General features: G+C 59.2%; 1 protein-coding gene across 1 annotated transcript in view; it reads left to right on the top strand.

Annotated features, from left to right (window-relative positions):
- LOC121274675 (protein phosphatase 1B-like) overlaps positions 1-22,482 on the top strand; it is a 52,964-nt gene extending 30,482 nt beyond the window's left edge. The window contains exon 6 of the mRNA XM_041181968.1: positions 22,219-22,482. Within this exon, the coding sequence (XP_041037902.1) occupies positions 22,219-22,248 (30 nt within the window). The 3' untranslated portion in view covers positions 22,249-22,482. The remainder of the gene's footprint in view (positions 1-22,218) is intronic.
- Positions 22,483-27,914: the final 5,432 nt, after the last annotated feature.

The following is a 27,914-nucleotide window of genomic DNA, read 5'->3' as shown; positions in this document are numbered from 1 at the left end:
ACTCCTCACTCCCCTCCAAAACTCCGACAGTGACTCCCTCACTCCTCACTCCCCCCAAAACTCCGACAGTGACTCCCTCACTCCTCACTCTCCCCAAAACTCCGACAGTGACTCCCTCACTCCTCACTCCCTCCCCAAAACTCCGACAGTGACTCCCTCACTCCTCACTCCCCCTCCCCAAAACTCCGACAGTGACTCCCTCACTCCTCACTCCCCCCAAAACTCCGACAGTGACTCCCTCACTCCTCACTCCCCCCAAAACTCCGACAGTGACTCCCTCACTCCTCACTCCCTCCCCAAAACTCCGACAGTGACTCCCTCACTCCTCACTCCCTCCCAAAACTCCGACAGTGACTCCCTCACTCCTCACTCCTCCCAAAACTCCGACAGTGACTCCCTCACTCCTCACTCCCCCCAAAACTCCGACAGTGACTCCCTCACTCCTCACTCCCTCCCCAAAACTCCGACAGTGACTCCCTCACTCCTCACTCCCTCCCAAAACTCCGACAGTGACTCCCTCACTCCTCACTCCCCCCAAAACTCCGACAGTGACTCCCTCACTCCTCACTCCCCTCCCCAAAACTCCGACAGTGACTCCCTCACTCCTCACTCCCCCCAAAACTCCGACAGTGACTCCCTCACTCCTCACTCCCCTCCCAAAACTCCGACAGTGACTCCCTCACTCCTCACTCCCCCCCAAAACTCCGACAGTGACTCCCTCACTCCTCACTCCCCCCAAAACTCCGACAGTGACTCCCTCACTCCTCACTCCCCCCAAAACTCCGACAGTGACTCCCTCACTCCTCACCCCCTCAAAACTCCGACAGTGACTCCCTCACTCCTCACTCCCCCCAAAACTCCGACAGTGACTCCCTCACTCCTCACTCCCCCTCCCCAAAACTCCGACAGTGACTCCCTCACTCCTCACTCCCTCCCCAAAACTCCGACAGTGACTCCCTCACTCCTCACTCCCTCCAAAACTCCGACAGTGACTCCCTCACTCCTCACTCCCCCCCAAAACTCCGACAGTGACTCCCTCACTCCTCACTCCCTCCCAAAACTCCGACAGTGACTCCCTCACTCCTCACTCCTCCCCAAAACTCCGACAGTGACTCCCTCACTCCTCACTCCCTCCCCAAAACTCCGACAGTGACTCCCTCACTCCTCACTCCCTCCCCAAAACTCCGACAGTGACTCCCTCACTCCTCACTCCCTCCCCAAAACTCCGACAGTGACTCCCTCACTCCTCACTCCCCCCCAAAACTCCGACAGTGACTCCCTCACTCCTCACTCCCTCCCCAAAACTCCGACAGTGACTCCCTCACTCCTCACTCCCTCCCCAAAACTCCGACAGTGACTCCCTCACTCCTCACTCCCCCCAAAACTCCGACAGTGACTCCCTCACTCCTCACTCCCCCCCAAAACTCCGACAGTGACTCCCTCACTCCTCACTCCCCCCCAAAACTCCGACAGTGACTCCCTCACTCCTCACTCCCTCCCAAAACTCCGACAGTGACTCCCTCACTCCTCACTCCCCCCAAAACTCCGACAGTGACTCCCTCACTCCTCACTCCCCCCCAAAACTCCGACAGTGACTCCCTCACTCCTCACTCCCCTCCCCAAAACTCCGACAGTGACTCCCTCACTCCTCACTCCCTCCCCAAAACTCCGACAGTGACTCCCTCACTCCTCACTCCCCCCCAAAACTCCGACAGTGACTCCCTCACTCCTCACTCCCTCCCCAAAACTCCGACAGTGACTCCCTCACTCCTCACTCCCCCCAAAACTCCGACAGTGACTCCCTCACTCCTCACTCCCCTCCCCAAAACTCCGACAGTGACTCCCTCACTCCTCACTCCCCCCCAAAACTCCGACAGTGACTCCCTCACTCCTCACTCCCTCCCCAAAACTCCGACAGTGACTCCCTCACTCCTCACTCCCTCCCCAAAACTCCGACAGTGACTCCCTCACTCCTCACTCCCCCCAAAACTCCGACAGTGACTCCCTCACTCCTCACTCCCTCCCCAAAACTCCGACAGTGACTCCCTCACTCCTCACTCCCTCTCCCCAAAACTCCGACAGTGACTCCCTCACTCCTCACTCCCCCCAAAACTCCGACAGTGACTCCCTCACTCCTCACTCCCCCCAAAACTCCGACAGTGACTCCCTCACTCCTCACTCCTCCCAAAACTCCGACAGTGACTCCCTCACTCCCCACTCCCTCCCCAAAACTCCGACAGTGACTCCCTCACTCCTCACTCCCCCCAAAACTCCGACAGTGACTCCCTCACTCCTCACTCCCTCCCAAAACTCCGACAGTGACTCCCTCACTCCTCACTCCCTCCCCCAAAACTCCGACAGTGACTCCCTCACTCCTCACTCCCCTCCCCAAAACTCCGACAGTGACTCCCTCACTCCTCACTCCTCCCCAAAACTCCGACAGTGACTCCCTCACTCCTCACTCCCTCCCCAAAACTCCGACAGTGACTCCCTCACTCCTCACTCCCCCCCAAAACTCCGACAGTGACTCCCTCACTCCTCACTCCCTCCCCAAAACTCCGACAGTGACTCCCTCACTCCTCACTCCCCCCCAAAACTCCGACAGTGACTCCCTCACTCCTCACTCCCTCCCCAAAACTCCGACAGTGACTCCCTCACTCCTCACTCCCTCCCCAAAACTCCGACAGTGACTCCCTCACTCCTCACTCCCTCCCCAAAACTCCGACAGTGACTCCCTCACTCCTCACTCCCTCCCCAAAACTCCGACAGTGACTCCCTCACTCCTCACTCCCCCCAAAACTCCGACAGTGACTCCCTCACTCCTCACTCCCTCCCCAAAACTCCGACAGTGACTCCCTCACTCCTCACTCCCTCTCCCCAAAACTCCGACAGTGACTCCCTCACTCCTCACTCCCTCCCCAAAACTCCGACAGTGACTCCCTCACTCCTCACTCCCCCCCAAAACTCCGACAGTGACTCCCTCACTCCTCACTCCCTCCCCAAAACTCCGACAGTGACTCCCTCACTCCTCACTCCCCCCCAAAACTCCGACAGTGACTCCCTCACTCCTCACTCCCTCCCCAAAACTCCGACAGTGACTCCCTCACTCCTCACTCCCCCCAAAACTCCGACAGTGACTCCCTCACTCCTCACTCCCTCCCCAAAACTCCGACAGTGACTCCCTCACTCCTCACTCCCTCCCCAAAACTCCGACAGTGACTCCCTCACTCCTCACTCCCCCCAAAACTCCGACAGTGACTCCCTCACTCCTCACTCCCTCCCCCCAAAACTCCGACAGTGACTCCCTCACTCCTCACTCCCTCCCCAAAACTCCGACAGTGACTCCCTCACTCCTCACTCCCTCCCCAAAACTCCGACAGTGACTCCCTCACTCCTCACTCCCCCCAAAACTCCGACAGTGACTCCCTCACTCCTCACTCCCCTCCCCAAAACTCCGACAGTGACTCCCTCACTCCTCACTCCTCCCCAAAACTCCGACAGTGACTCCCTCACTCCTCACTCCCTCCCCAAAACTCCGACAGTGACTCCCTCACTCCTCACTCCCCCCCAAAACTCCGACAGTGACTCCCTCACTCCTCACTCCCTCCCAAAACTCCGACAGTGACTCCCTCACTCCTCACTCCTCCCCAAAACTCCGACAGTGACTCCCTCACTCCTCACTCCCTCCCCAAAACTCCGACAGTGACTCCCTCACTCCTCACTCCCTCCCCAAAACTCCGACAGTGACTCCCTCACATCCTCACTCCCTCCCCAAAACTCCGACAGTGACTCCCTCACTCCTCACTCCCCCCAAAACTCCGACAGTGACTCCCTCACTCCTCACTCCCCCCAAAACTCCGACAGTGACTCCCTCACTCCTCACTCCCCCTCCCAAAACTCCGACAGTGACTCCCTCACTCCTCACTCCCTCCAAAACTCCGACAGTGACTCCCTCACTCCTCACTCCCCCCCAAAACTCCGACAGTGACTCCCTCACTCCTCACTCCCTCCCCCAAAACTCCGACAGTGACTCCCTCACTCCTCACTCCCCCCCAAAACTCCGACAGTGACTCCCTCACTCCTCACTCCCCCCCAAAACTCCGACAGTGACTCCCTCACTCCTCACTCCCTCCCCAAAACTCCGACAGTGACTCCCTCACTCCTCACTCCCCCCAAAACTCCGACAGTGACTCCCTCACTCCTCACTCCCCCCCAAAACTCCGACAGTGACTCCCTCACTCCTCACTCCCTCCCAAAACTCCGACAGTGACTCCCTCACTCCTCACTCCCCCCCAAAAACTCCGACAGTGACTCCCTCACTCCTCACTCCCCTCCCCAAAACTCCGACAGTGACTCCCTCACTCCCTCACTCCCTCCCCCAAAACTCCGACAGTGACTCCCTCACTCCTCACTCCCTCCCCAAAACTCCGACAGTGACTCCCTCACTCCTCACTCCCCCCCAAAACTCCGACAGTGACTCCCTCACTCCTCACTCCCCCCAAAACTCCGACAGTGACTCCCTCACTCCTCACTCCCTCCCAAAACTCCGACAGTGACTCCCTCACTCCTCACTCCCTCCCCAAAACTCCGACAGTGACTCCCTCACTCCTCACTCCCCCCCCAAAACTCCGACAGTGACTCCCTCACTCCTCACTCCCCCCCAAAACTCCGACAGTGACTCCCTCACTCCTCACTCCCCCCAAAACTCCGACAGTGACTCCCTCACTCCTCACTCCCTCCCCAAAACTCCGACAGTGACTCCCTCACTCCTCACTCCCCCCCAAAACTCCGACAGTGACTCCCTCACTCCTCACTCCCCCCAAAACTCCGACAGTGACTCCCTCACTCCTCACTCCCACCCAAAACTCCGACAGTGACTCCCTCACTCCCTCACTCCCCCCCAAAACTCCGACAGTGACTCCTCACTCCTCACTCCCCCCAAAACTCCGACAGTGACTCCCTCACTCCTCACTCCCCCCCCAAAACTCCGACAGTGACTCCCTCACTCCTCACTCCCTCCCAAAACTCCGACAGTGACTCCCTCACTCCTCACTCCCTCCCAAAACTCCGACAGTGACTCCCTCACTCCTCACTCCCCCCCAAAACTCCGACAGTGACTCCCTCACTCCTCACTCCCCCCAAAACTCCGACAGTGACTCCCTCACTCCTCACTCCCTCCCCAAAACTCCGACAGTGACTCCCTCACTCCTCACTCCCCCTCCCAAAACTCCGACAGTGACTCCCTCACTCCTCACTCCCCCCCAAAACTCCGACAGTGACTTCCCTCACTCCTCACTCCCCCCCAAAACTCCGACAGTGACTCCCTCACTCCTCACTCCCCCCAAAACTCCGACAGTGACTCCCTCACTCCTCACTCCCCCCAAAACTCCGACAGTGACTCCCTCACTCCTCACTCCCCCCAAAACTCCGACAGTGACTCCCTCACTCCTCACTCCTCCCCAAAACTCCGACAGTGACTCCCTCACTCCTCACTCCCCTCCCAAAACTCCGACAGTGACTCCCTCACTCCTCACTCCCTCCCCAAAACTCCGACAGTGACTCCCTCACTCCTCACTCCCTCCCCAAAACTCCGACAGTGACTCCCTCACTCCTCACTCCCTCCCCAAAACTCCGACAGTGACTCCCTCACTCCTCACTCCCTCCAAAACTCCGACAGTGACTCCCTCACTCCTCACTCCCCCCAAAACTCCGACAGTGACTCCCTCACTCCTCACTCCCCCCAAAACTCCGACAGTGACTCCCTCACTCCTCACTCCCTCCCAAAACTCCGACAGTGACTCCCTCACTCCTCACTCCCCCCAAAACTCCGACAGTGACTCCCTCACTCCTCACTCCCCCAAAACTCCGACAGTGACTCCCTCACTCCTCACTCCCCCCCAAAACTCCGACAGTGACTCCCTCACTCCTCACTCCCCTCCCCAAAACTCCGACAGTGACTCCCTCACTCCTCACTCCCTCCCAAAACTCCGACAGTGACTCCCTCACTCCTCACTCCCCCCCAAAACTCCGACAGTGACTCCCTCACTCCTCACTCCCCCCAAAACTCCGACAGTGACTCCCTCACTCCTCACTCCCTCCCCAAAACTCCGACAGTGACTCCCTCACTCCTCACTCCCCCCCAAAACTCCGACAGTGACTCCCTCACTCCTCACTCCCCCCAAAACTCCGACAGTGACTCCCTCACTCCTCACTCCCCCCCCAAAACTCCGACAGTGACTCCCTCACTCCTCACTCCCTCCCCAAAACTCCGACAGTGACTCCCTCACTCCTCACTCCCCCCAAAACTCCGACAGTGACTCCCTCACTCCTCACTCCCTCCCCAAAACTCCGACAGTGACTCCCTCACTCCTCACTCCCCCCAAAACTCCGACAGTGACTCCCTCACTCCTCACTCCCTCCCCAAAACTCCGACAGTGACTCCCTCACTCCTCACTCCCCCCCAAAACTCCGACAGTGACTCCCTCACTCCTCACTCCCCCCCAAAACTCCGACAGTGACTCCCTCACTCCTCACTCCCTCCCCAAAACTCCGACAGTGACTCCCTCACTCCTCACTCCCCCCCAAAACTCCGACAGTGACTCCCTCACTCCTCACTCCCCCCAAAACTCCGACAGTGACTCCCTCACTCCTCACTCCCCCCAAAACTCCGACAGTGACTCCCTCACTCCTCACTCCCCCCCAAAACTCCGACAGTGACTCCCTCACTCCTCACTCCCCCCCAAAACTCCGACAGTGACTCCCTCACTCCTCACTCCCTCCCAAAACTCCGACAGTGACTCCCTCACTCCTCACTCCCCCTCCCCAAAACTCCGACAGTGACTCCCTCACTCCTCACTTCCCCCAAAACTCCGACAGTGACTCCCTCACTCCTCACTCCCCCCAAAACTCCGACAGTGACTCCCTCACTCCTCACTCCTCCCAAAACTCCGACAGTGACTCCCTCACTCCTCACTCCCCCCAAAACTCCGACAGTGACTCCCTCACTCCTCACTCCCCCCAAAACTCCGACAGTGACTCCCTCACTCCTCACTCCCTCCACCCAAAACTCCGACAGTGACTCCCTCACTCCTCACTCCCTCCACCCAAAACTCCGACAGTGACTCCCTCACTCCTCACTCCCCCCAAAACTCCGACAGTGACTCCCTCACTCCTCACTCCCCCCAAAACTCCGACAGTGACTCCCTCACTCCTCACTCCCTCCCAAAACTCCGACAGTGACTCCCTCACTCCTCACTCCCTCCCAAAACTCCGACAGTGACTCCCTCACTCCTCACTCCCCCCAAAACTCCGACAGTGACTCCCTCACTCCTCACTCCCCTCCCAAAACTCCGACAGTGACTCCCTCACTCCTCACTCCCCCCAAAACTCCGACAGTGACTCCCTCACTCCTCACTCCCTCCCCAAAACTCCGACAGTGACTCCCTCACTCCTCACTCCCTCCCCAAAACTCCGACAGTGACTCCCTCACTCCTCACTCCCTCCCAAAACTCCGACAGTGACTCCCTCACTCCTCACTCCCCCCAAAACTCCGACAGTGACTCCCTCACTCCTCACTCCCTCCCCAAAACTCCGACAGTGACTCCCTCACTCCTCACTCCCTCCCAAAACTCCGACAGTGACTCCCTCACTCCTCACTCCTCCCCAAAACTCCGACAGTGACTCCCTCACTCCTCACTCCCTCCCCAAAACTCCGACAGTGACTCCCTCACTCCTCACTCCCTCCCCAAAACTCCGACAGTGACTCCCTCACTCCTCACTCCCTCCCCAAAACTCCGACAGTGACTCCCTCACTCCTCACTCCCTCCCCAAAACTCCGACAGTGACTCCCTCACTCCTCACTCCCCCCAAAACTCCGACAGTGACTCCCTCACTCCTCACTCCCTCCCCCAAAACTCCGACAGTGACTCCCTCACTCCTCACTCCCCTCCCCAAAACTCCGACAGTGACTCCCTCACTCCTCACTCCCCCCAAAACTCCGACAGTGACTCCCTCACTCCTCACTCCCCTCGCCCAAAACTCCGACAGTGACTCCCTCACTCCTCACTCCCCCCAAAACTCCGACAGTGACTCCCTCACTCCTCACTTCCCCCCAAAACTCCGACAGTGACTCCCCTCACTCCTCACTCCCCCCCCCAAAACTCCGACAGTGACTCCCTCACTCCTCACTCCCTCCCCAAAACTCCGACAGTGACTCCCTCACTCCTCACTCCCCCAAAACTCCGACAGTGACTCCCTCACTCTTCACTCCCCCCAAAAACTCCGACAGTGACTCCCTCACTCCTCACTCCCCCCAAAACTCCGACAGTGACTCCCTCACTCCTCACTCCCCCTCCCCAAAACTCCGACAGTGACTCCCTCACTCCTCATTCCCCTCCCCAAAACTCCGACAGTGACTCCCTCACTCCTCATTCCCCCCAAAACTCCGACAGTGACTCCCTCACTCCTCACTCCCCCCAAAACTCCGACAGTGACTCCCTCACTCCTCACTCCCTCCCCAAAACTCCGACAGTGACTCCCTCACTCCTCACTCCCTCCCCAAAACTCCGACAGTGACTCCCTCACTCCTCACTCCCTCCCCAAAACTCCGACAGTGACTCCCTCACTCCTCACTCCCCCCAAAACTCCAACAGTGACTCCCTCACTCCTCACTCCCCCCCCAAAACTCCGACAGTGACTCCCTCACTCCTCACTCCCTCCCCAAAACTCCGACAGTGACTCCCTCACTCCTCACTCCCCCCCAAAACTCCGACAGTGACTCCCTCACTCCTCACTCCCCCCAAAACTCCGACAGTGACTCCCTCACTCCTCACTCCCCCAAAACTCCGACAGTGACTCCCTCACTCCTCACTCCCCCCCAAAACTCCGACAGTGACTCCCTCACTCCTCACTCCCTCCCCAAAACTCCGACAGTGACTCCTCACTCCTCACTCCCCCCCCAAAACTCCGACAGTGACTCCCTCACTCCTCACTCCCCTCCCAAAACTCCGACAGTGACTCCCTCACTTCCTCACTCCCTCCCAAAACTCCGACAGTGACTCCCTCACTCCTCACTCCCCCCAAAACTCCGACAGTGACTCCCTCACTCCTCACTCCCTCCCCAAAACTCCGACAGTGACTCCCTCACTCCTCACTCCCTCCCCCAAAACTCCGACAGTGACTCCCTCACTCCTCACTCCCTCCCCAAAACTCCGACAGTGACTCCCTCACTCCTCACTCCCTCCCCAAAACTCCGACAGTGACTCCCTCACTCCTCACTCCCCCCCAAAACTCCGACAGTGACTCCCTCACTCCTCACTCCCCCCAAAACTCCGACAGTGACTCCCTCACTCCTCACTCCCCCCAAAACTCCGACAGTGACTCCCTCACTCCTCACTCCCTCCCCAAAACTCCGACAGTGACTCCCTCACTCCTCACTCCCCTCCCAAAACTCCGACAGTGACTCCCTCACTCCTCACTCCCCCCAAAACTCCGACAGTGACTCCCTCACTCCTCACTCCCCCCCAAAACTCCGACAGTGACTCCCTCACTCCTCACTCCCCCCAAAACTCCGACAGTGACTCCCTCACTCCTCACTCCCTCCCAAAACTCCGACAGTGACTCCCTCACTCCTCACTCCCTCCCCAAAACTCCGACAGTGACTCCCTCACTCCTCACTCCCTCCCCAAAACTCCGACAGTGACTCCCTCACTCCTCACTCCCCCCCAAAACTCCGACAGTGACTCCCTCACTCCTCACTCCCTCCCAAAACTCCGACAGTGACTCCCTCACTCCTCACTCCCCCCAAAACTCCGACAGTGACTCCCTCACTCCTCACTCCCCCCCAAAACTCCGACAGTGACTCCCTCACTCCTCACTCCCTCCCCAAAACTCCGACAGTGACTCCCTCACTCCTCACTCCCTCCCCAAAACTCCGACAGTGACTCCCTCACTCCTCACTCCCCCGCCCAAAACTCCGACAGTGACTCCCTCACTCCTCACTCCCCCCAAAACTCCGACAGTGACTCCCTCACTCCTCACTCCCTCCCCAAAACTCCGACAGTGACTCCCTCACTCCTCACTCCCCTCCCCAAAACTCCGACAGTGACTCCCTCACTCCTCACTCCCTCCCAAAACTCCGACAGTGACTCCCTCACTCCTCACTCCCCCCAAAACTCCGACAGTGACTCCCTCACTCCTCACTCCCCCCAAAACTCCGACAGTGACTCCCTCACTCCTCACTCCCTCCCCAAAACTCCGACAGTGACTCCCTCACTCCTCACTCCCCCCAAAACTCCGACAGTGACTCCCTCACTCCTCACTTCCCTCCCCAAAACTCCGACAGTGACTCCCTCACTCCTCACTCCCCCCAAAACTCCGACAGTGACTCCCTCACTCCTCACTCCCCCAAAACTCCGACAGTGACTCCCTCACTCCTCACTCCCTCCCAAAACTCCGACAGTGACTCCCTCACTCCTCACTCCCCCCAAAACTCCGACAGTGACTCCCTCACTCCTCACTCCCTCCCCAAAACTCCGACAGTGACTCCCTCACTCCTCACTCCCTCCCCCAAAACTCCGACAGTGACACCCTCACCCCTCACTCCCCCCAAAACTCCGACAGTGACTCCCTCACTCCTCACTCCCTCCCCAAAACTCCGACAGTGACTCCCTCACTCCTCACTCCCCCCAAAACTCCGACAGTGACTCCCTCACTCCTCACTCCCTCCCCCAAAACTCCGACAGTGACTCCCTCACTCCTCACTCCCTCCCTCCCCAAAACTCCGACAGTGACTCCCTCACTCCTCACTCCCTCCCTCCCCAAAACTCCGACAGTGACTCCCTCACTCCTCACTCCCTCCCCAAAACTCCGACAGTGACTCCCTCACTCCTCACTCCCCCTCCCCAAAACTCCGACAGTGACTCCCTCACTCCTCACTCCCTCCCCAAAACTCCGACAGTGACTCCCTCACTCCTCACCCCCCTCCCCAAAACCCCGACAGTGACTCCCTCACTCCTCACTCCCTCCCCAAAACTCCGACAGTGACTCCCTCACTCCTCACTCCCTCCCCAAAACTCCGACAGTGACTCCCTCACTCTCACTCCTCCCCAAAACTCCGACAGTGACTCCCTCACTCCTCACTTCCCTCCCCAAAACTCCGACAGTGACTCCCTCACTCCTCACTCCCTCCCCAAAACTCCGACAGTGACTCCCTCACTCCTCACTCCCTCCCCCAAAACTCCGACAGTGACTCCCTCACTCCTCACTCCCCCCAAAACTCCGACAGAGACTCCCTCACTCCTCACTCCCTCCCAAAACTCCGACAGTGACTCCCACACTCCTCACTCCCCCCAAAACTCCGACAGTGACTCCCTCACTCCTCACTCCCTCCCCAAAACTCCGACAGTGACTCCCTCACTCCTCACTCCCCCCAAAACTCCGACAGTGACTCCCTCACTCCTCACTCCCCCTCCCCAAAACTCCGACAGTGACTCCCTCACTCCTCACTCCCTCCCCAAAACTCCGACAGTGACTCCCTCACTCCTCACTCCCCCCAAAACTCCGACAGTGACTCCCTCACTCCTCACTCCCCCCCAAAACTCCGACAGTGACTCCCTCACTCCTCACTCCCTCCCCAAAACTCCGACAGTGACTCCCTCACTCCTCACTCCCCCCCAAAACTCCGACAGTGACTCCCTCACTCCTCACTCCCTCCCCAAGACTCCGACAGTGACTCCCTCACTCCTCACTCCCCCCAAAACTCCGACAGTGACTCCCTCACTCCTCACTCCCCCTCCCCAAAACTCCGACAGTGACTCCCTCACTCCTCACTCCCTCCCCAAAACTCCGACAGTGACTCCCTCACTCCTCACTCCCCCTCCCCAAAACTCCGACAGTGACTCCCTCACTCCTCATTCCCCTCCCCAAAACTCCGACAGTGACTCCCTCACTCCTCACTCCCTCCCAAAACTCCGACAGTGACTCCCTCACTCCTCACTCCCCCCCAAAACTCCGACAGTGACTCCCTCACTCCTCACTCCCCCCAAAACTCCGACAGTGACTCCCTCACTCCTCACTCCCTCCCCAAAACTCCGACAGTGACTCCCTCACTCCTCACTCCCTCCCCAAAACTCCGACAGTGACTCCCTCACTCCTCACTCCCTCTCCCCAAAACTCCGACAGTGACTCCCTCACTCCTCACTCCCCCCAAAACTCCGACAGTGACTCCCTCACTCCTCACTCCCTCCCCAAAACTCCGACAGTGACTCCCTCACTCCTCACTCCCTCCCCAAAACTCCGACAGTGACTCCCTCACTCCTCACTCCCCCCCCAAAACTCCGACAGTGACTCCCTCACTCCTCACTCCCTCTCCCCAAAACTCCGACAGTGACTCCCTCACTCCTCACTCCCCCCCAAAACTCCGACAGTGACTCCCTCACTCCTCACTCCCCCCAAAACTCCGACAGTGGACTCCCTCACTCCTCACTCCCTCCCCAAAACTCCGACAGTGACTCCCTCACTCCTCACTCCCTCCCCAAAACTCCGACAGTGACTCCCTCACTCCTCACTCCCTCCCAAAACTCCGACAGTGACTCCCTCACTCCTCACTCCCCCCAAAACTCCGACAGTGACTCCCTCACTCCTCACTCCCTCCCCAAAACTCCGACAGTGACTCCCTCACTCCTCACTCCCACCAAAACTCCGACAGTGACTCCCTCACTCCTCACTCCCTCTCCCCAAAACTCCGACAGTGACTCCCTCACTCCTCACTCCCCCCAAAACTCCGACAGTGACTCCCTCACTCCTCACTCCTCCCAAAACTTCCGACAGTGACTCCCTCACTCCTCACTCCCTCCCCAAAACTCCGACAGTGACTCCCTCACTCCTCACTCCCCCCAAAACTCCGACAGTGACTCCCTCACTCCTCACTCCCCCCAAAACTCCGACAGTGACTCCCTCACTCCTCACTCCCCCCCCCAAAACTCCGACAGTGACTCCCTCACTCCTCACTCCCCCCAAAACTCCGACAGTGACTCCCTCACTCCTCACTCCCTCCCCAAAACTCCGACAGTGACTCCCTCACTCCTCACTCCCTCCCCAAAACTCCGACAGTGACTCCCTCACTCCTCACTCCCCCCCAAAACTCCGACAGTGACTCCCTCACTCCTCACTCCCCCCAAAACTCCGACAGTGACTCCCTCACTCCTCACTCCCCCCCCAAAACTCCGACAGTGACTCCCTCACTCCTCACTCCCCCCCAAAATCCGACAGTGGACTCCCTCACTCCTCACTCCCCTCCCCAAAACTCCGACAGTGGACTCCCTCACTCCTCACTCCCCTCCCCCAAAACTCCGACAGTGACTCCCTCACTCCTCACTCCCCTCCCCAAAACTCCGACAGTGACTCCCTCACTCCTCACTCCCCCCAAAACTCCGACAGTGACTCCCTCACTCCTCACTCCCTCCCCAAAACTCCGACAGTGACTCCCTCACTCCTCACTCCCCTCCCCAAAACTCCGACAGTGACTCCCTCACTCCTCACTCCCCCCCAAAACTCCGACAGTGACTCCCTCACTCCTCACTCCCCCCAAAACTCCGACAGTGACTCCCTCACTCCTCACTCCCCTCCAAAACTCCGACAGTGACTCCCTCACTCCTCACTCCCCCCAAAACTCCGACAGTGACTCCCTCACTCCTCACTCCCCCCCCAAAACTCCGACAGTGACTCCCTCACTCCTCACTCCCTCCCCAAAACTCCGACAGTGACTCCCTCACTCCTCACTCCCCCCCAAAACTCCGACAGTGACTCCCTCACTCCTCACTCCCTCCCCAAAACTCCGACAGTGACTCCCTCACTCCTCACTCCCTCTCCCCAAAACTCCGACAGTGACTCCCTCACTCCTCACTCCCTCCCCAAAACTCCGACAGTGACTCCCTCACTCCTCACTCCCCCAAAACTCCGACAGTGACTCCCTCACTCCTCACTCCCCCCAAAACTCCGACAGTGACTCCCTCACTCCTCACTCCCCCCAAAACTCCGACAGTGACTCCCTCACTCCTCACTCCCCTCCCCAAAACTCCGACAGTGACTCCCTCACTCCTCACTCCCTCCCCAAAACTCCGACAGTGACTCCCTCACTCCTCACTCCCCTCCCCAAAACTCCGACAGTGACTCCCTCACTCCTCACTCCCTCCCAAAACTCCGACAGTGACTCCCTCACTCCTCACTCCCTCCCCAAAACTCCGACAGTGACTCCCTCACTCCTCACTCCCCCCAAAACTCCGACAGTGACTCCCTCACTCCTCACTCCCCCCAAAACTCCGACAGTGACTCCCTCACTCCTCACTCCCTCCCCAAAACTCCGACAGTGACTCCCTCACTCCTCACTCCCCCCAAAACTCCGACAGTGACTCCCTCACTCCTCACTCCCTCCAAAACTCCGACAGTGACTCCCTCACTCCTCACTCCCTCCCCAAATCTCCGACAGTGACTCCCTCACTCCTCACTCCCTCTCCCCAAAACTCCGACAGTGACTCCCTCACTCCTCACTCCCTCCCAAAACTCCGACAGTGACTCCCTCACTCCTCACTCCCCTCCCAAAACTCCGACAGTGACTCCCTCACTCCTCACTCCCCCAAAACTCCGACAGTGACTCCCTCACTCCTCACTCCCCCCAAAACTCCGACAGTGACTCCCTCACTCCTCACTCCTCCCCAAAACTCCGACCGTGACTCCCTCACTCCTCACTCCCCCTCCCAAAACTCCGACAGTGACTCCCTCACTCCTCACTCCCTCTCCCCAAAACTCCGACAGTGACTCCCTCACTCCTCACTCCCCCTCCCAAAACTCCGACAGTGACTCCCTCACTCCTCACTCCCCCCCAAAACTCCGACAGTGACTCCCTCACTCCTCACTCCCTCCCCAAAACTCCGACAGTGACTCCCTCACTCCTCACTCCCCCCCAAAACTCCGACAGTGACTCCCTCACTCCTCACTCCCCTCCCAAAACTCCGACAGTGACTCCCTCACTCCTCACTCCTCCCCAAAACTCCGACAGTGACTCCCTCACTCCTCACTCCCCTCCCCAAAAACTCCGACAGTGACTCCCTCACTCCTCACTTCCTCCCCAAAACTCCGACAGTGACTCCCTCACTCCTCACTCCCCCCAAAACTCCGACAGTGACTCCCTCACTCCTCACTCCCTCCCCAAAACTCCGACAGTGACTCCCTCACTCCTCACTCCCCCCAAAACTCCGACAGTGACTCCCTCACTCCTCACTCCCCCCCAAAACTCCGACAGTGACTCCCTCACTCCTCACTCCCTCCCCAAAACTCCGACAGTGACTCCCTCACTCCTCACTCCCTCCCAAAACTCCGACAGTGACTCCCTCACTCCTCACTCCCCTCCCCAAAACTCCGACAGTGACTCCCTCACTCCTCACTCCCCCCAAAACTCCGACAGTGACTCCCTCACTCCTCACTCCCTCCCAAAACTCCGACAGTGACTCCCTCACTCCTCACTCCCCCCAAAACTCCGACAGTGACTCCCTCACTCCTCACTCCCTCCCAAAACTCCGACAGTGACTCCCTCACTCCTCACTCCCCCCCAAAACTCCGACAGTGACTCCCTCACTCCTCACTCCCCCCCAAAACTCCGACAGTGACTCCCTCACTCCTCACTCCCTCCCCAAAACTCCGACAGTGACTCCCTCACTCCTCACTCCCTCCCCAAAACTCCGACAGTGACTCCCTCACTCCTCACTCCCCCCAAAACTCCGACAGTGACTCCCTCACTCCTCACTCCCTCCCAAAACTCCGACAGTGACTCCCTCACTCCTCACTCCTCCCCCAAGATCTCCGACAGTGACATCCCTCAACTCCTCACTCCCCCCAAAACTCCGACAGTGACTCCCTCACTCCTCACTCCCTCCAAAACTCCGACAGTGACTCCCTCACTCCTCACTCCCCCCCAAAACTCCGACAGTTGACTCCCTCACTCCTCACTCCCTCCCAAAAACTCCGACAGTGACTCCCTCACTCTCCTCACTCCCGCCCAAAACTCCGACAGTGACTCCCTCACTCCTCACTCCCCCCAAAACTCTCGACAGTGACTCCCTCACTCCTCACTCCCTCCCCAAAACTCCGACAGTGACTCCCTCACTCCTCACTTCCCCTCCCCAAAACTCCGACAGTGACTCCCTCACTCCTCACTCCTCCCAAAACGTCCGACAGTGACTCCCTCACTCCTCACTCCCCCCAAAACTTCCGACAGTGACTCCTCTCACTCGCTCACTCCCTCCCAAAACTCCGACAGTGACTCCCTCACTCCTCACGTCCCTCCCCAAAACTCCGACAGTGACTCCCTCACTCCTCACTCCCCCCCAAAACTCCGACAGTGACTCCCTCACTCCTCACTCCCCCCAAAACTCCGACAGTGACTCCCTCACTCCTCACTCCCCCCCAAAACTCCGACAGTGACTCCCTCACTCCTCACTTCCCTCTCCCCAAAACTCCGACAGTGACTCCCTCACTCCTCACTCCCCCCCAAAACTCCGACAGTGACTCCCTCACTCCTCACTCCCCCAAAACTCCGACAGTGACTCCCTCACTCCTCACTTCCCCCCAAAACTCCGACAGTGACTCCCTCACTCCTCACTCCCCCCAAAACTCCGACAGTGACTCCCTCACTCCTCACTCCCCCCCAAAACTCCGACAGTGACTCCTCACTCCTCACTCCCTCTCCCCAAAACTCCGACAGTGACTCCCTCACTCCTCACTCCCCCTCCCCAAAACTCCGACAGTGACTCCCTCACTCCTCACTCCCACCAAAACTCCGACAGTGACTCCCTCACTCCTCACTCCCTCCCCAAAACTCCGACAGTGACTCCCTCACTCCTCACTCCCCCCAAAACTCCGACAGTGACTCCCTCACTCCCCACTCCCTCCCCAAAATTCCGACAGTGACTCCCTCACTCCCCACTCCCTCCCCAAATCTCGACAGTGACTCCCTCACTCCTCACTCCTCCTCCCCCCAAAACTCCGACAGTGACTCCCTCACTTCCTCACTATCTCCTCCCCAAACTCCGACAGTGACTCCCTCACTCCTCACTCCCTCCCCAAAACGTCCGACAGTGACTCCCTCACTCCTCACTCCGTCCCCAAACTCCGACAGTGACTCCCTCACTCCTCACTCCCTCCCAAAACTCCGACAGTGACTCCCTCACTTCCTCACTCCCTCCCCAAAACTCCGACAGTGACTCCCTCACTCCTCACTCCCTCCAAAACTCCGACAGTGACACCCTCACTCCTCACGTCCTCCCAAAACTCCGACAGTGACTCCCTCACTCCTCACTCCCACCCCAAAACTCCGACAGTGACTCCCTCACTCCTCACTCCCTCCCCAAAAACTCCGACAGTGACTCCCTCACTCCTCACTCCCTCCCCAAAACTCTCGACAGTGACTCCCTCACTCCTCACATCCCTCCCCAAAACTCCGACAGTGACTCCTCACTCCTCACACTCTCCCCAAAACTCCGACAGTGACTCCCTCACTTCCTCACTCCTCCCCCAAAAACTCCGACAGTGACTCCCTCACTCCTCACTCCCTCTCCCAAAACTCCCGACAGTGACTCCCTCACTCCTCCACTCCCCCCCAAAACTCCGACAGTGACTCCCTCACTCCTCACTCCCCCACCCCAAAACTCCGACAGTGACTCCCTCACTCCACACTCCCCCCAAAACTCCGACAGTGACTCCCTCACTCCTCACTCCCCCCCAAAACTCCGACAGTGACTCCCTCACTCCTCACTCCCCCCAAAACTCCGACAGTGACTCCCTCACTCCTCACTCCCACCCCAAAACTCCGACAGTGACTCCCTCACTCCTCACTCCCTCCCCAAAACTCCGACAGTGACTCCCTCACTCCTCACTCCCCCCAAAACTCCGACAGTGACTCCCTCACTCCTCACTCCCCCCAAAACTCCGACAGTGACTCCCTCACTCCTCACTCCCCCCAAAACTCCGACAGTGACTCCCTCACTCCTCACTCCCCCCCAAAACTCCGACAGTGACTCCCTCACTCCTCACTCCCTCCCCCCAAAACTCCGACAGTGACTCCCTCACTCCTCACTCCCTCCCCAAAACTCCGACAGTGACTCCCTCACTCCTCACTCCCTCCCCAAAACTCCGACAGTGACTCCCTCACTCCTCACTCCCCGTCCCCAAAACTCCGACAGTGACTCCCTCACTCCTCACTCCCCCCAAAACTCCGACAGTGACTCCCTCACTCCTCACTCCCCCTCCCCAAAACTCCGACAGTGACTCCCTCACTCCTCACTCCCCCCAAAACTCCGACAGTGACTCCCTCACTCCTCACTCCCTCCCCAAAACTCCGACAGTGACTCCCTCACTCCTCACTCCCCCTCCCCAAAACTCCGACAGTGACTCCCTCACTCCTCACTCCCTCCCCAAAACTCCGACAGTGACTCCCTCACTCCTCACTCCCCCTCCCCAAAACTCCGACAGTGACTCCCTCACTCCTCACTCCCTCCCCAAAACTCCGACAGTGACTCCCTCACTCCTCACTCCCCCCAAAACTCCGACAGTGACTCCCTCACTCCTCACTCCCCCCCCCAAAACTCCGACAGTGACTCCCTCACTCCTCACTCCCCCCCAAAACTCCGACAGTGACTCCCTCACTCCTCACTCCCCCCAAAACTCCGACAGTGACTCCCTCACTCCTCACTCCCCCCAAAACTCCGACAGTGACTCCCTCACTCCTCACTCCCCCCAAAACTCCGACAGTGACTCCCTCACTCCTCACTCCCCTCCCCAAAACTCCGACAGTGACTCCCTCACTCCTCACTCCCCCCCAAAACTCCGACAGTGACTCCCTCACTCCTCACTCCCCCCCCAAAACTCCGACAGTGACTCCCTCACTCCTCACTCCCCCCAAAACTCCGACAGTGACTCCCTCACTCCTCACTCCCCCCAAAACTCCGACAGTGACTCCCTCACTCCTCACTCCCCTCCCCAAAACTCCGACAGTGACTCCCTCACTCCTCACTCCCTCCCAAAACTCCGACAGTGACTCCCTCACTCCTCACTCCCCCCCAAAACTCCGACAGTGACTCCCTCACTCCTCACTCCCTCCCCAAAACTCCGACAGTGACTCCCTCACTCCTCACTCCCCTCCCCAAAACTCCGACAGTGACTCCCTCACTCCTCACTTCCCTCCCCAAAACTCCGACAGTGACTCCCTCACTCCTCACTCCCTCCCAAAACTCCGACAGTGACTCCCTCACTCCTCACTCCCTCCCCAAAACTCCGACAGTGACTCCCTCACTCCTCACTCCCTCCCCAAAACTCCGACAGTGACTCCCTCACTCCTCACTCCCTCCCCAAAACTCCGACAGTGACTCCCTCACTCCTCACTCCCCCCCAAAACTCCGACAGTGACTCCCTCACTCCTCACTTCCCCCCCAAAACTCCGACAGTGACTCCCTCACTCCTCACTCCCCTCCCCAAAACTCCGACAGTGACTCCCTCACTCCTCACTCCCCTCCCAAAACTCCGACAGTGACTCCCTCACTCCTCACTCCCCCCAAAACTCCGACAGTGACTCCCTCACTCCTCACTCCCCCCAAAACTCCGACAGTGACTCCCTCACTCCTCACTCCCCCCCAAAACTCCGACAGTGACTCCCTCACTCCTCACCCCCCCCAAAACTCCGACAGTGACTCCCTCACTCCTCACTCCCCTCCCCAAAACTCCGACAGTGACTCCCTCACTCCTCACTCCCCCCCAAAACTCCGACAGTGACTCCCTCACTCCTCACTCCCCCCCAAAACTCCGACAGTGACTCCCTCACTCCTCACTCCCTCCCCCAAAACTCCGACAGTGACTCCCTCACTCCTCACTCCCCTCCCCAAAACTCCGACAGTGACTCCCTCACTCCTCACTCCTCCCAAAACTCCGACAGTGACTCCCTCACTCCTCACCTCCCCCAAAACTCCGACAGTGACTCCCTCACTCCTCACTCCCTCCCCAAAACTCCGACAGTGACTCCCACACTCCTCATCCCCTCCGCCAAAACTCCGACAGTGACTCCCTCACTCCTCACATCCCTCCCCAAAAACTCCGACAGTGACTCCCTCACTCCTCACTCCCCCCAAAACTCCGACAGTGACTCCCTCACTCCTCACTCCCCCCAAAACTCCGACAGTGACTCCCTCACTCACACTCCCCCCAAGAACTCCGACAGTGACTCCCTCACTCCTCACTCCCTCCCCAAACTCCCGACAGTGACTCCCTCACTCCTCACTCCTCCCCCAAAACTCCGACAGTGACTCCCTCACTCCTCACTCCCCCCAAAACTCCGACAGTGACTCCCTCACTCCTCACTCCCTCCAAAACTCCGACAGTGACTCCCTCACTCCTCACTCCCTCCAAAACTCCGACAGTGACTCCCTCACTCCTCACTCCCCCCAAAACTCCGACAGTGACTCCCTCACTCCTCACTCCCCCCAAAACTCCGACAGTGACTCCCTCACTCCTCACTCCCTCCCCAAAACTCCGACAGTGACTCCCTCACTCCTCACTCCTCCCCAAAACTCCGACAGTGACTCCCTCACTCCTCACTCCCCCCCAAAACCTCCGACAGTGACTCCCTCACTCCTCACTCCCCCCCCAAAACTCCGACAGTGACTCCTCACTCCTCACTCCCTCCCCAAAACTCCGACAGTGACTCCCTCACCCTCCTCACTCCCCCTAAAACTCCGACAGTGACTCCCTCACTCCTCACTCCCCCCAAAACTCCGACAGTGACTCCCTCACTTCCTCACTCCCCCCAAAACTCCGACAGTGACTCCCTCACTCCTCACTCCCTCCCCAAAACTCCGACAGTGACTCCCTCACTCCTCACTCCCCCCCAAAACTCCGACAGTGACTCCCTCACTCCTCACTCCCCCAAAACTCCGACAGTGACTCCCTCACTCCTCACTCCCCCCCAAAACTCCGACAGTGACTCCCTCACTCCTCACTCCCTCCCAAAACTCCGACAGTGACTCCCCTCACTCCTCACTCCCTCCCCAAAACTCCGACAGGACTCCCTCACTCCTCACTCCTCCCCCAAAACTCCGACAGTGACTCCCTCACTCCTCACTCCCTCCCCAAAACTCCGACAGTGACTCCCTCACTCCCCACTCCCTCCCCAAAACTCGACAGTGACTCCCTCACTCCTCACTCCCCCTCCCCAAAACTCCGACAGTGACTCCCTCACTCCTCACTCTCTCCCCAAAACTCCGACAGTGACTCCCTCACTCCTCACTCCCTCTCCCCAAAACTCCGACAGTGACTCCCTCACTCCTCACTCCCCCCAAAACTCCGACAGTGACTCCCTCACTCCTCACTCCCTCCCCAAAACTCCGACAGTGACTCCCTCACTCCTCACTCCCTCCCCAAAACTCCGACAGTGACTCCCTCACTCCTCACTCCCCCCCAAAACTCCGACAGTGACTCCCTCACTCCTCACTCCTCCCCAAAACTCCGACAGTGACTCCCTCACTCCTCACTCCCCCCAAAACTCCGACAGTGACTCCCTCACTCCTCACCTCCCTCCCCAAAACTCCGACAGTGACTCCCTCACTCCTCACTCCCCCCAAAACTCCGACAGTGACTCCCCTCAACCTCACTCCCCCCAAAACTCCGAAGTGACTCCCTCACTCCTCACTCCCCCCCCAAAACTCCGACAGTGACTCCCTCACTCCTCACTCCCCCCAAAACTCCGACAGTGACTCCCTGCCTCCCCTCCCCCCACCCGACAGTGACTCCCTGCCTCCCCCTCCCCCCACCCCCGACAGTGACTCCTGCCTCCCCCTCTCCCCCCACCCCCTACAGTGACTCCCTGCCTCCCCCTCCCCCCACCCCCGACAGTGACTCCCTGCTCCCTCCCCCCACCCCCGACAGTGACTCCCTGCCTCCCCCTCCCCCCACCCCCCGACAGTGACTCCTGCCTCCCCCTCCCCCCCACCCGACAGTGACTCCCTGCCTCCCCCTCCCCCCACCCCCGACAGTGACTCCCTGCCTCCCCCTCCCCCCACCCCCGACAGTGACTCCCTGACTCCTGTGCTTGTGCTGCCCTGGGGTTTGTGTGTTTGTGGAGTGTGATTGACACTTTGCCCTCCTCCAGTTCTTCCTATTCCGCTCTTTTTGCTCCTGTAGGATTTGGAGGATGCGGATGGTCCGTTGTGATGCAGCTTTCCAGGAAGTGGCTGTGACCGGGACCAGAGTCCAAGCCTGAGCAAGCCCCTGCTTTCCATGTTTGATCAACATGTGCAGAGGAGAATTCTCCAGCGACATATTTATCTGTTTGTTTTTGCCGGTTGCCTTTCTGTCCCTCCAGTCGACATTCCAGGTTGTTGGTGTTTTCCTGTTTTCCCTGTAAAGCTCCTCCTCCAGCGACTGCAGCATTCCCCCCCTCTCTGTATACACAGGATTCTCGTAGGCACGGAGGGATTGTCCGTATCGAATGCCTCCAGAGCTGTCCTTTTCCACCTCCCCAGACTCCCTGCTCCCTTGTTACCCTCCGTCCAGTCCCTTGGATTATCATCACTTCCTAACCCAATCCCTGTCCACTCCGGTCACTGATACAGAGCTGGATGCAGTTGGGTATGAATCTGTGTAACTCAGCACATCCTGAGCTCCCCTTTTATCTCTGTCTCTCCCGTGCACTCTCCCCTGCACTCCCCCGTGCACGCTGGCTCCCGTGCACTCTCCCCTGCACTCCCCCGTGCACGCTGTCTCCCGTGCACTCTCCCCTGCACTCCCCCGTGCACGCTGTCTCCCGTGCACTCTCCCCTGCACTCCCCCGTGCACGCTCTTTCTCCTGTGCACTCTCCCCTGTACTCTCCCGTGCATGCTCTCTCTCCCGTGCACTCTCCCCTGCACTCCCCCGTGCACACGCTCTCTGCCGTGCACTCTCCCCTGCGCTCCCCCGTGCACGCTCTTTCTCCTGTGCACTCTCCCCTGTGCTCTCCCGTGCACCCTCTCTCTCCGTGCACTCTCCCTGCGCACACTCGCTCTTCCGTACGCTCTCTCTCCCGCACACTCCCCCCTGCTCGCCCCTGTGCACACTCTCCCGCGCGCTCTCCCGTGCCCGCTGTCTCCCCGCACTCTCCCATGCGCTCTCCTGTGCAGCCTCTCTCTCCCGCGCACTCTCCCTGTGCACGCTCTCTCTCCCGTGCACGCTCTTTCTCTCCCGTGCACTGTCCCCTTCGCTCACCTGTGCACGCTCTCTCTACTGCGCACTCTCCCCTGCGCTCCCCCGTGCACACTCTCTCTCCCACGCACTCTCCCCTGTGCACGCTCTCTCTCCCGTGCACGCTCTTTCTCTCCCGTGCACTCTCCCCTTCGCTCACCTGTGCACGCTCTCTCTACTGCGCACTCTCCCCTGCGCTCCCCGTGCACTCTCTCTCCCGTGCACTCTCCCTGCGCACACTCGCTCTTCCGTACGCTCTCTCTCCGCACACTCCCCCCTGCTCGCCCCTGTGCACACTCTCCCGCGCGCTCTCCCGTGCACGCTGTCTCTCCCGCACTCTCCCATGCGCTCTCCTGTGCAGCCTCTCTCTCCCGCGCACTCTCCCCTGTGCACGCTCTCTCTCCCGTGCACGCTCTTTCTCTCCCGTGCACTCTCCCCTTCGCTCACCTGTGCACGCTCTCTCTACTGCGCACTCTCCCCTGCGCTCCCCCGTGCACACTCTCTCTCCCACGCACTTCCCCTGTGCACGCTCTCTCTCCCGTGCACGCTCTTTCTCTCCCGTGCACTCTCCCTTCGCTCACCTGTGCACGCTCTCTCTACTGCGCACTCTCCCCTGCGCTCCCCCGTGCACACTCTCTCTCCCACGCACTCTCCCCTGTGCACGCTCTCTCTCCCGTGCACGCTCTTTCTCTCCCGTGCACTCTCCCCTTCGCTCACCTGTGCACGCTCTCTCTACTGCGCACTCTCCCCTGCGCTCCCCGTGCACACTCTCTCTCCCGTGCACTCTCCCCTGCGCACACTCGCTCTTCCGTACGCTCTCTCTCCCGCACACTCCCCCTGCTCGCCCCTGTGCACACTCTCCCGCGCGCTCTCCGTGCACGCTGTCTCTCCCGCACTCTCCCATGCGCTCTCCTGTGCAGCCTCTCTCTCCCGCGCACTCTCCCCTGTGCACGCTCTCTCTCCCGTGCACGCTCTTTCTCTCCCGTACACTCTCCCCTTCGCTCACCTGTGCACGCTCTCTCTACTGCGCACTCTCCCCTGCGCTCCCCCGTGCACACTCTCTCTCCCACGCACTCTCCCTGTGCACGCTCTCTCTCCCGTGCACGCTCTTTCTCTCCCGTGCACTCTCCCTTCGCTCACCTGTGCACGCTCTCTCTACTGCGCACTCTCCCCTGCGCTCCCCCGTGCACACTCTCTCTCCCACGCACTCTCCCCTGTGCACGCTCTCTCTCCCGTGCACGCTCTTCTCTCCCGTGCACTCTCCCCTTCGCTCACCTGTGCACGCTCTCTCTACTGCGCACTCTCCCCTGCGCTCCCCCGTGCACACTCTCTCTCCCACGCACTCTCCCCTGTGCACGCTCTCTCTCCCGTGCACGCTCTTTCTCTCCCGTGCACTCTCCCCTTCGCTCACCTGTGCACCCTCTCTCTACTGCGCACTCTCCCCTGCGCTCCCCCGTGCACACTCTCTCTCCCACGCACTCTCCCCTGTGCACGCTCTTTCTCTCCCGTGCACTCTCCCCTTCGCTCACCTGTGCACGCTCTCTCTACTGCGCACTCTCCCCTGCGCTCCCCGTGCACACTCTCCCACGCACTCTCCCTGTGCACGCTCTCTCTCCCGTGCACGCTCTTTCTCTCCCGTGCACTCTCCCCTTCGCTCACCTGTGCACGCTCTCTCTACTGCGCACTCTCCCCTGCGCTCCCCCGTGCACACTCTCTCTCCCACGCACTCTCCCCTGTGCACGCTCTCTCTCCCGTGCACGCTCTTTCTCTCCCGTGCACTCTCCCCTTCGCTCACCTGTGCACGCTCTCTCTACTGCGCACTCTCCCCTGCGCTCCTCCGTGCACACTCTCTCTCCCACGCACTCTCCCCTGTGCACGCTCTCTCTCCCGTGCACGCTCTTTCTCTCCCGTGCACTCTCCCCTTCGCTCACCTGTGCACGCTCTCTCTACTGCGCACTCTCCCCTGCGCTCCCCCGTGCACACTCTCTCTCCCACGCACTCTCCCCTGTGCACACTCTCTCTCCCGTGCACGCTCTTTCTCTCCCGTGCACTCTCCCCTTCGCTCACCTGTGCTCGCTCTCTCTACTGCGCACTCTCCCCTGTGCTCCTCCGTGCACACTCTCTCTCCCACGCACTCTCCCCTGTGCACGCTCTCTCTCCGTGCACGCTCTTTCTCTCCCGTGCACTCTCCCCTTCGCTCACCTGTGCACGCTCTCTCTACTGCGCACTCTCCCCTGCGCTCCCCCGTGCACACTCTCTCTCCCACGCACTCTCCCCTGTGCACGCTCTCTCTCCCGTGCACGCTCTTTCTCTCCCGTGCACTCTCCCCTTCGCTCACCTGTGCACGCTCTCTCTACTGCGCACTGTCCCCTGCGCTCCCCCGTGCACACTCTCTCTCCCACGCACTCCCCTGTGCACGCTCTCTCCCGTGCACGCTCTTTCTCTCCCGTGCACTCTCCCCTTCGCTCACCTGTGCACCACCGACTCTCTCTACTGCGCACTCTCCCACTGCGCTCCCCCGTGCACACTCTCTCTCCCACGCACTCTCTCCTGTGCACGCTCTCTCTTCCGTGCAAGCTCTTTCTCCCCTCCCGTGCACTCTCCCCTTCGCTCCCTGTGCACGCTCTCTCTACTGCGCACTCTCTTCCCTGCGCACATCCCCCCCCGTGCACACTCTCTCCCACGCACTCCTCACCCGCGCTCCCCACGTGCACACTCCTCTCCCACGCACTCTCCCCTGTGCTCTCCCGCGCTCACTCTCTCTCCCGCACACGCTGTCTCTCCCGTGCACGCTCTCTCTCCCGCGCTCCCCAGTGCACACTCTCTCTCCCACACACTCTCCCCTGCGCTCCCCCGTACACGCTCTCTCTCCCGCACATGCTGTCTCTCCCGTGCACGCTGTCTCTCACGCGAACGCTCTCTCTCCCGCGCTCCCCATGCACGCTCTCTCTCCCGTGCACTCTCCCCTGTGCTCTCCCGCGCACGCGGTCTCTCCCGGCGCACTCCCCTGTGCTCTCCCGCGCACGCTGTCTCTCCCGCGCACGCTGTCTCTCCCGCGCACGCTCTCTCTCCCGCGCGCTCCCCTGTGCACGCTCTCGCTCATTGAGGTGTAAAATCTTGGCCGCAGGAACTCCGCCCCCCCGTGTTAGGGACTACGGGAGTGGGGCCTGGGCGGAGGTGAGATGTTGGTCAGAAAGCTGGAGATCCTGGAGCTCTCCAGAAATGGGAATGTTGGTGGAATACATGGATACCATTCTGCTGCAGATGGAGACCACAGTCAGATTGAGCCTGGGACCTGCAACCCACAGGGGCTACCTTCCAATCTGGGGGAGCGTTAGGAGCGTTTATATATTTTTTAAATGAAAATAATTGCTGCTGGACAGAATGGTGCCTGTCTGTGTTTGTGTGTGTGTGTCTGCGTGTGTATGTGGGATGGTGTGTCTCTGTCTGTATGTGTGTCTGTGTGTGTGTGTGCGTGTAGCATGTATCTGTGTGTGTGTGCGTAGTGTGTCTGTGTATGTAGGGTGTCTCTGTCTGTGTATGTGTGTGTGTCTCCGTGGTGGCTGTAGCATGTATCTGTGTCTGTATCTCTGTGCGTGTAGCATGTCTCTGTGTCTGTGTGCATGTGTGTATGTAGTGTGTCCCTGGCGTGTGTAGTGTGTCCCGGTATCTCTGTGTATGTATTGTGTCCCTGGGCGTGTGTAGTGTGTCCCGGTATCTCTGTGTATTGTAGTGTGTCTGTGTGTGTGTGTGTAGTATGTGTTGTGTGTGTGTGTGTGTCTGTGATGTGCTTGGTGGAACCAAGGTGAAAGTTGCTCCTTGGAGGAATGGGGAGCGACAGTGATCAGCAAGGGATCAGCACATGGGGCTGGCCACCAGGTCAGCCGTCTGTCCAGTCACTGCAGTCATTGCACTGCTCTCAGGAAGAGGTCAGTGACTCTATTTGCCTTTGTGTGTCCGCATGGTTTGTCCTTTCTCCAGTTTGTACAGATACTCTCTGGGAAGATTTTAAAACTTGTTTTGACTGAGATGTGAGGTGGGGAATTGGGCTGATGTGGGTCACTTGTGGGACTGAGTTTAACATCCAGCCCTCTGCATGTTCCTCGAGGGTTATTTTAATTCCCTTTCTCTTTCTCTCTACTTTTAGCCCTGGTTGTTGGCTGTGTCCAGGAGTGGTGGGGATGTGTCAGCCTGTTCCAGGTCCAGTGTTTGCCTGGATTTAGTTCCCCCACCAGCCCGCAACCACCCCCCCCCCCCGCCCCCACTCCGATCGTCCTATCCCTACGCTCTGTGAGATGAGGGGGTGTTTCCGAGATTGGGAGGTTCGGAGGAGGAGGGGGGTCTTGTCTTGGACCCTAGTGCTTGTCATTGTTTAGGTTTAAAGATTAACCCTCAAAATAAATCTCACCCTGTTTTAAAAAGCAGCTTGTTTTTTGTAACCATGGTACAGGGCCTAGTAGGGGGCAAAAAGGCTTCAGCAAGGACTTGCAATTTTTAAAGCTACAGTTATAATAGAACAATAAAATGTTTTCAACTCGATCTGAGGAGTTTGTTGGTGTGTGTGTGTTTGTGTTGGGTAAAGGAGTCTCTGGGTTCTGTTTGGCCCCTCCTGGGGGGTTAGTGCTGGAAAAGACCAGCAGGTCTGGCAGTGTCAGCCCCT

Source organism: Carcharodon carcharias (assembly GCF_017639515.1).
Source record: "Carcharodon carcharias isolate sCarCar2 chromosome 37 unlocalized genomic scaffold, sCarCar2.pri SUPER_37_unloc_14, whole genome shotgun sequence".
In the NCBI taxonomy this organism is placed as follows: Eukaryota; Metazoa; Chordata; class Chondrichthyes; order Lamniformes; family Lamnidae; genus Carcharodon; species Carcharodon carcharias.
The sequence above is the reverse complement of the archived record's forward strand: the minus strand, read 5'-3'. Positions and strand labels throughout refer to the sequence as shown.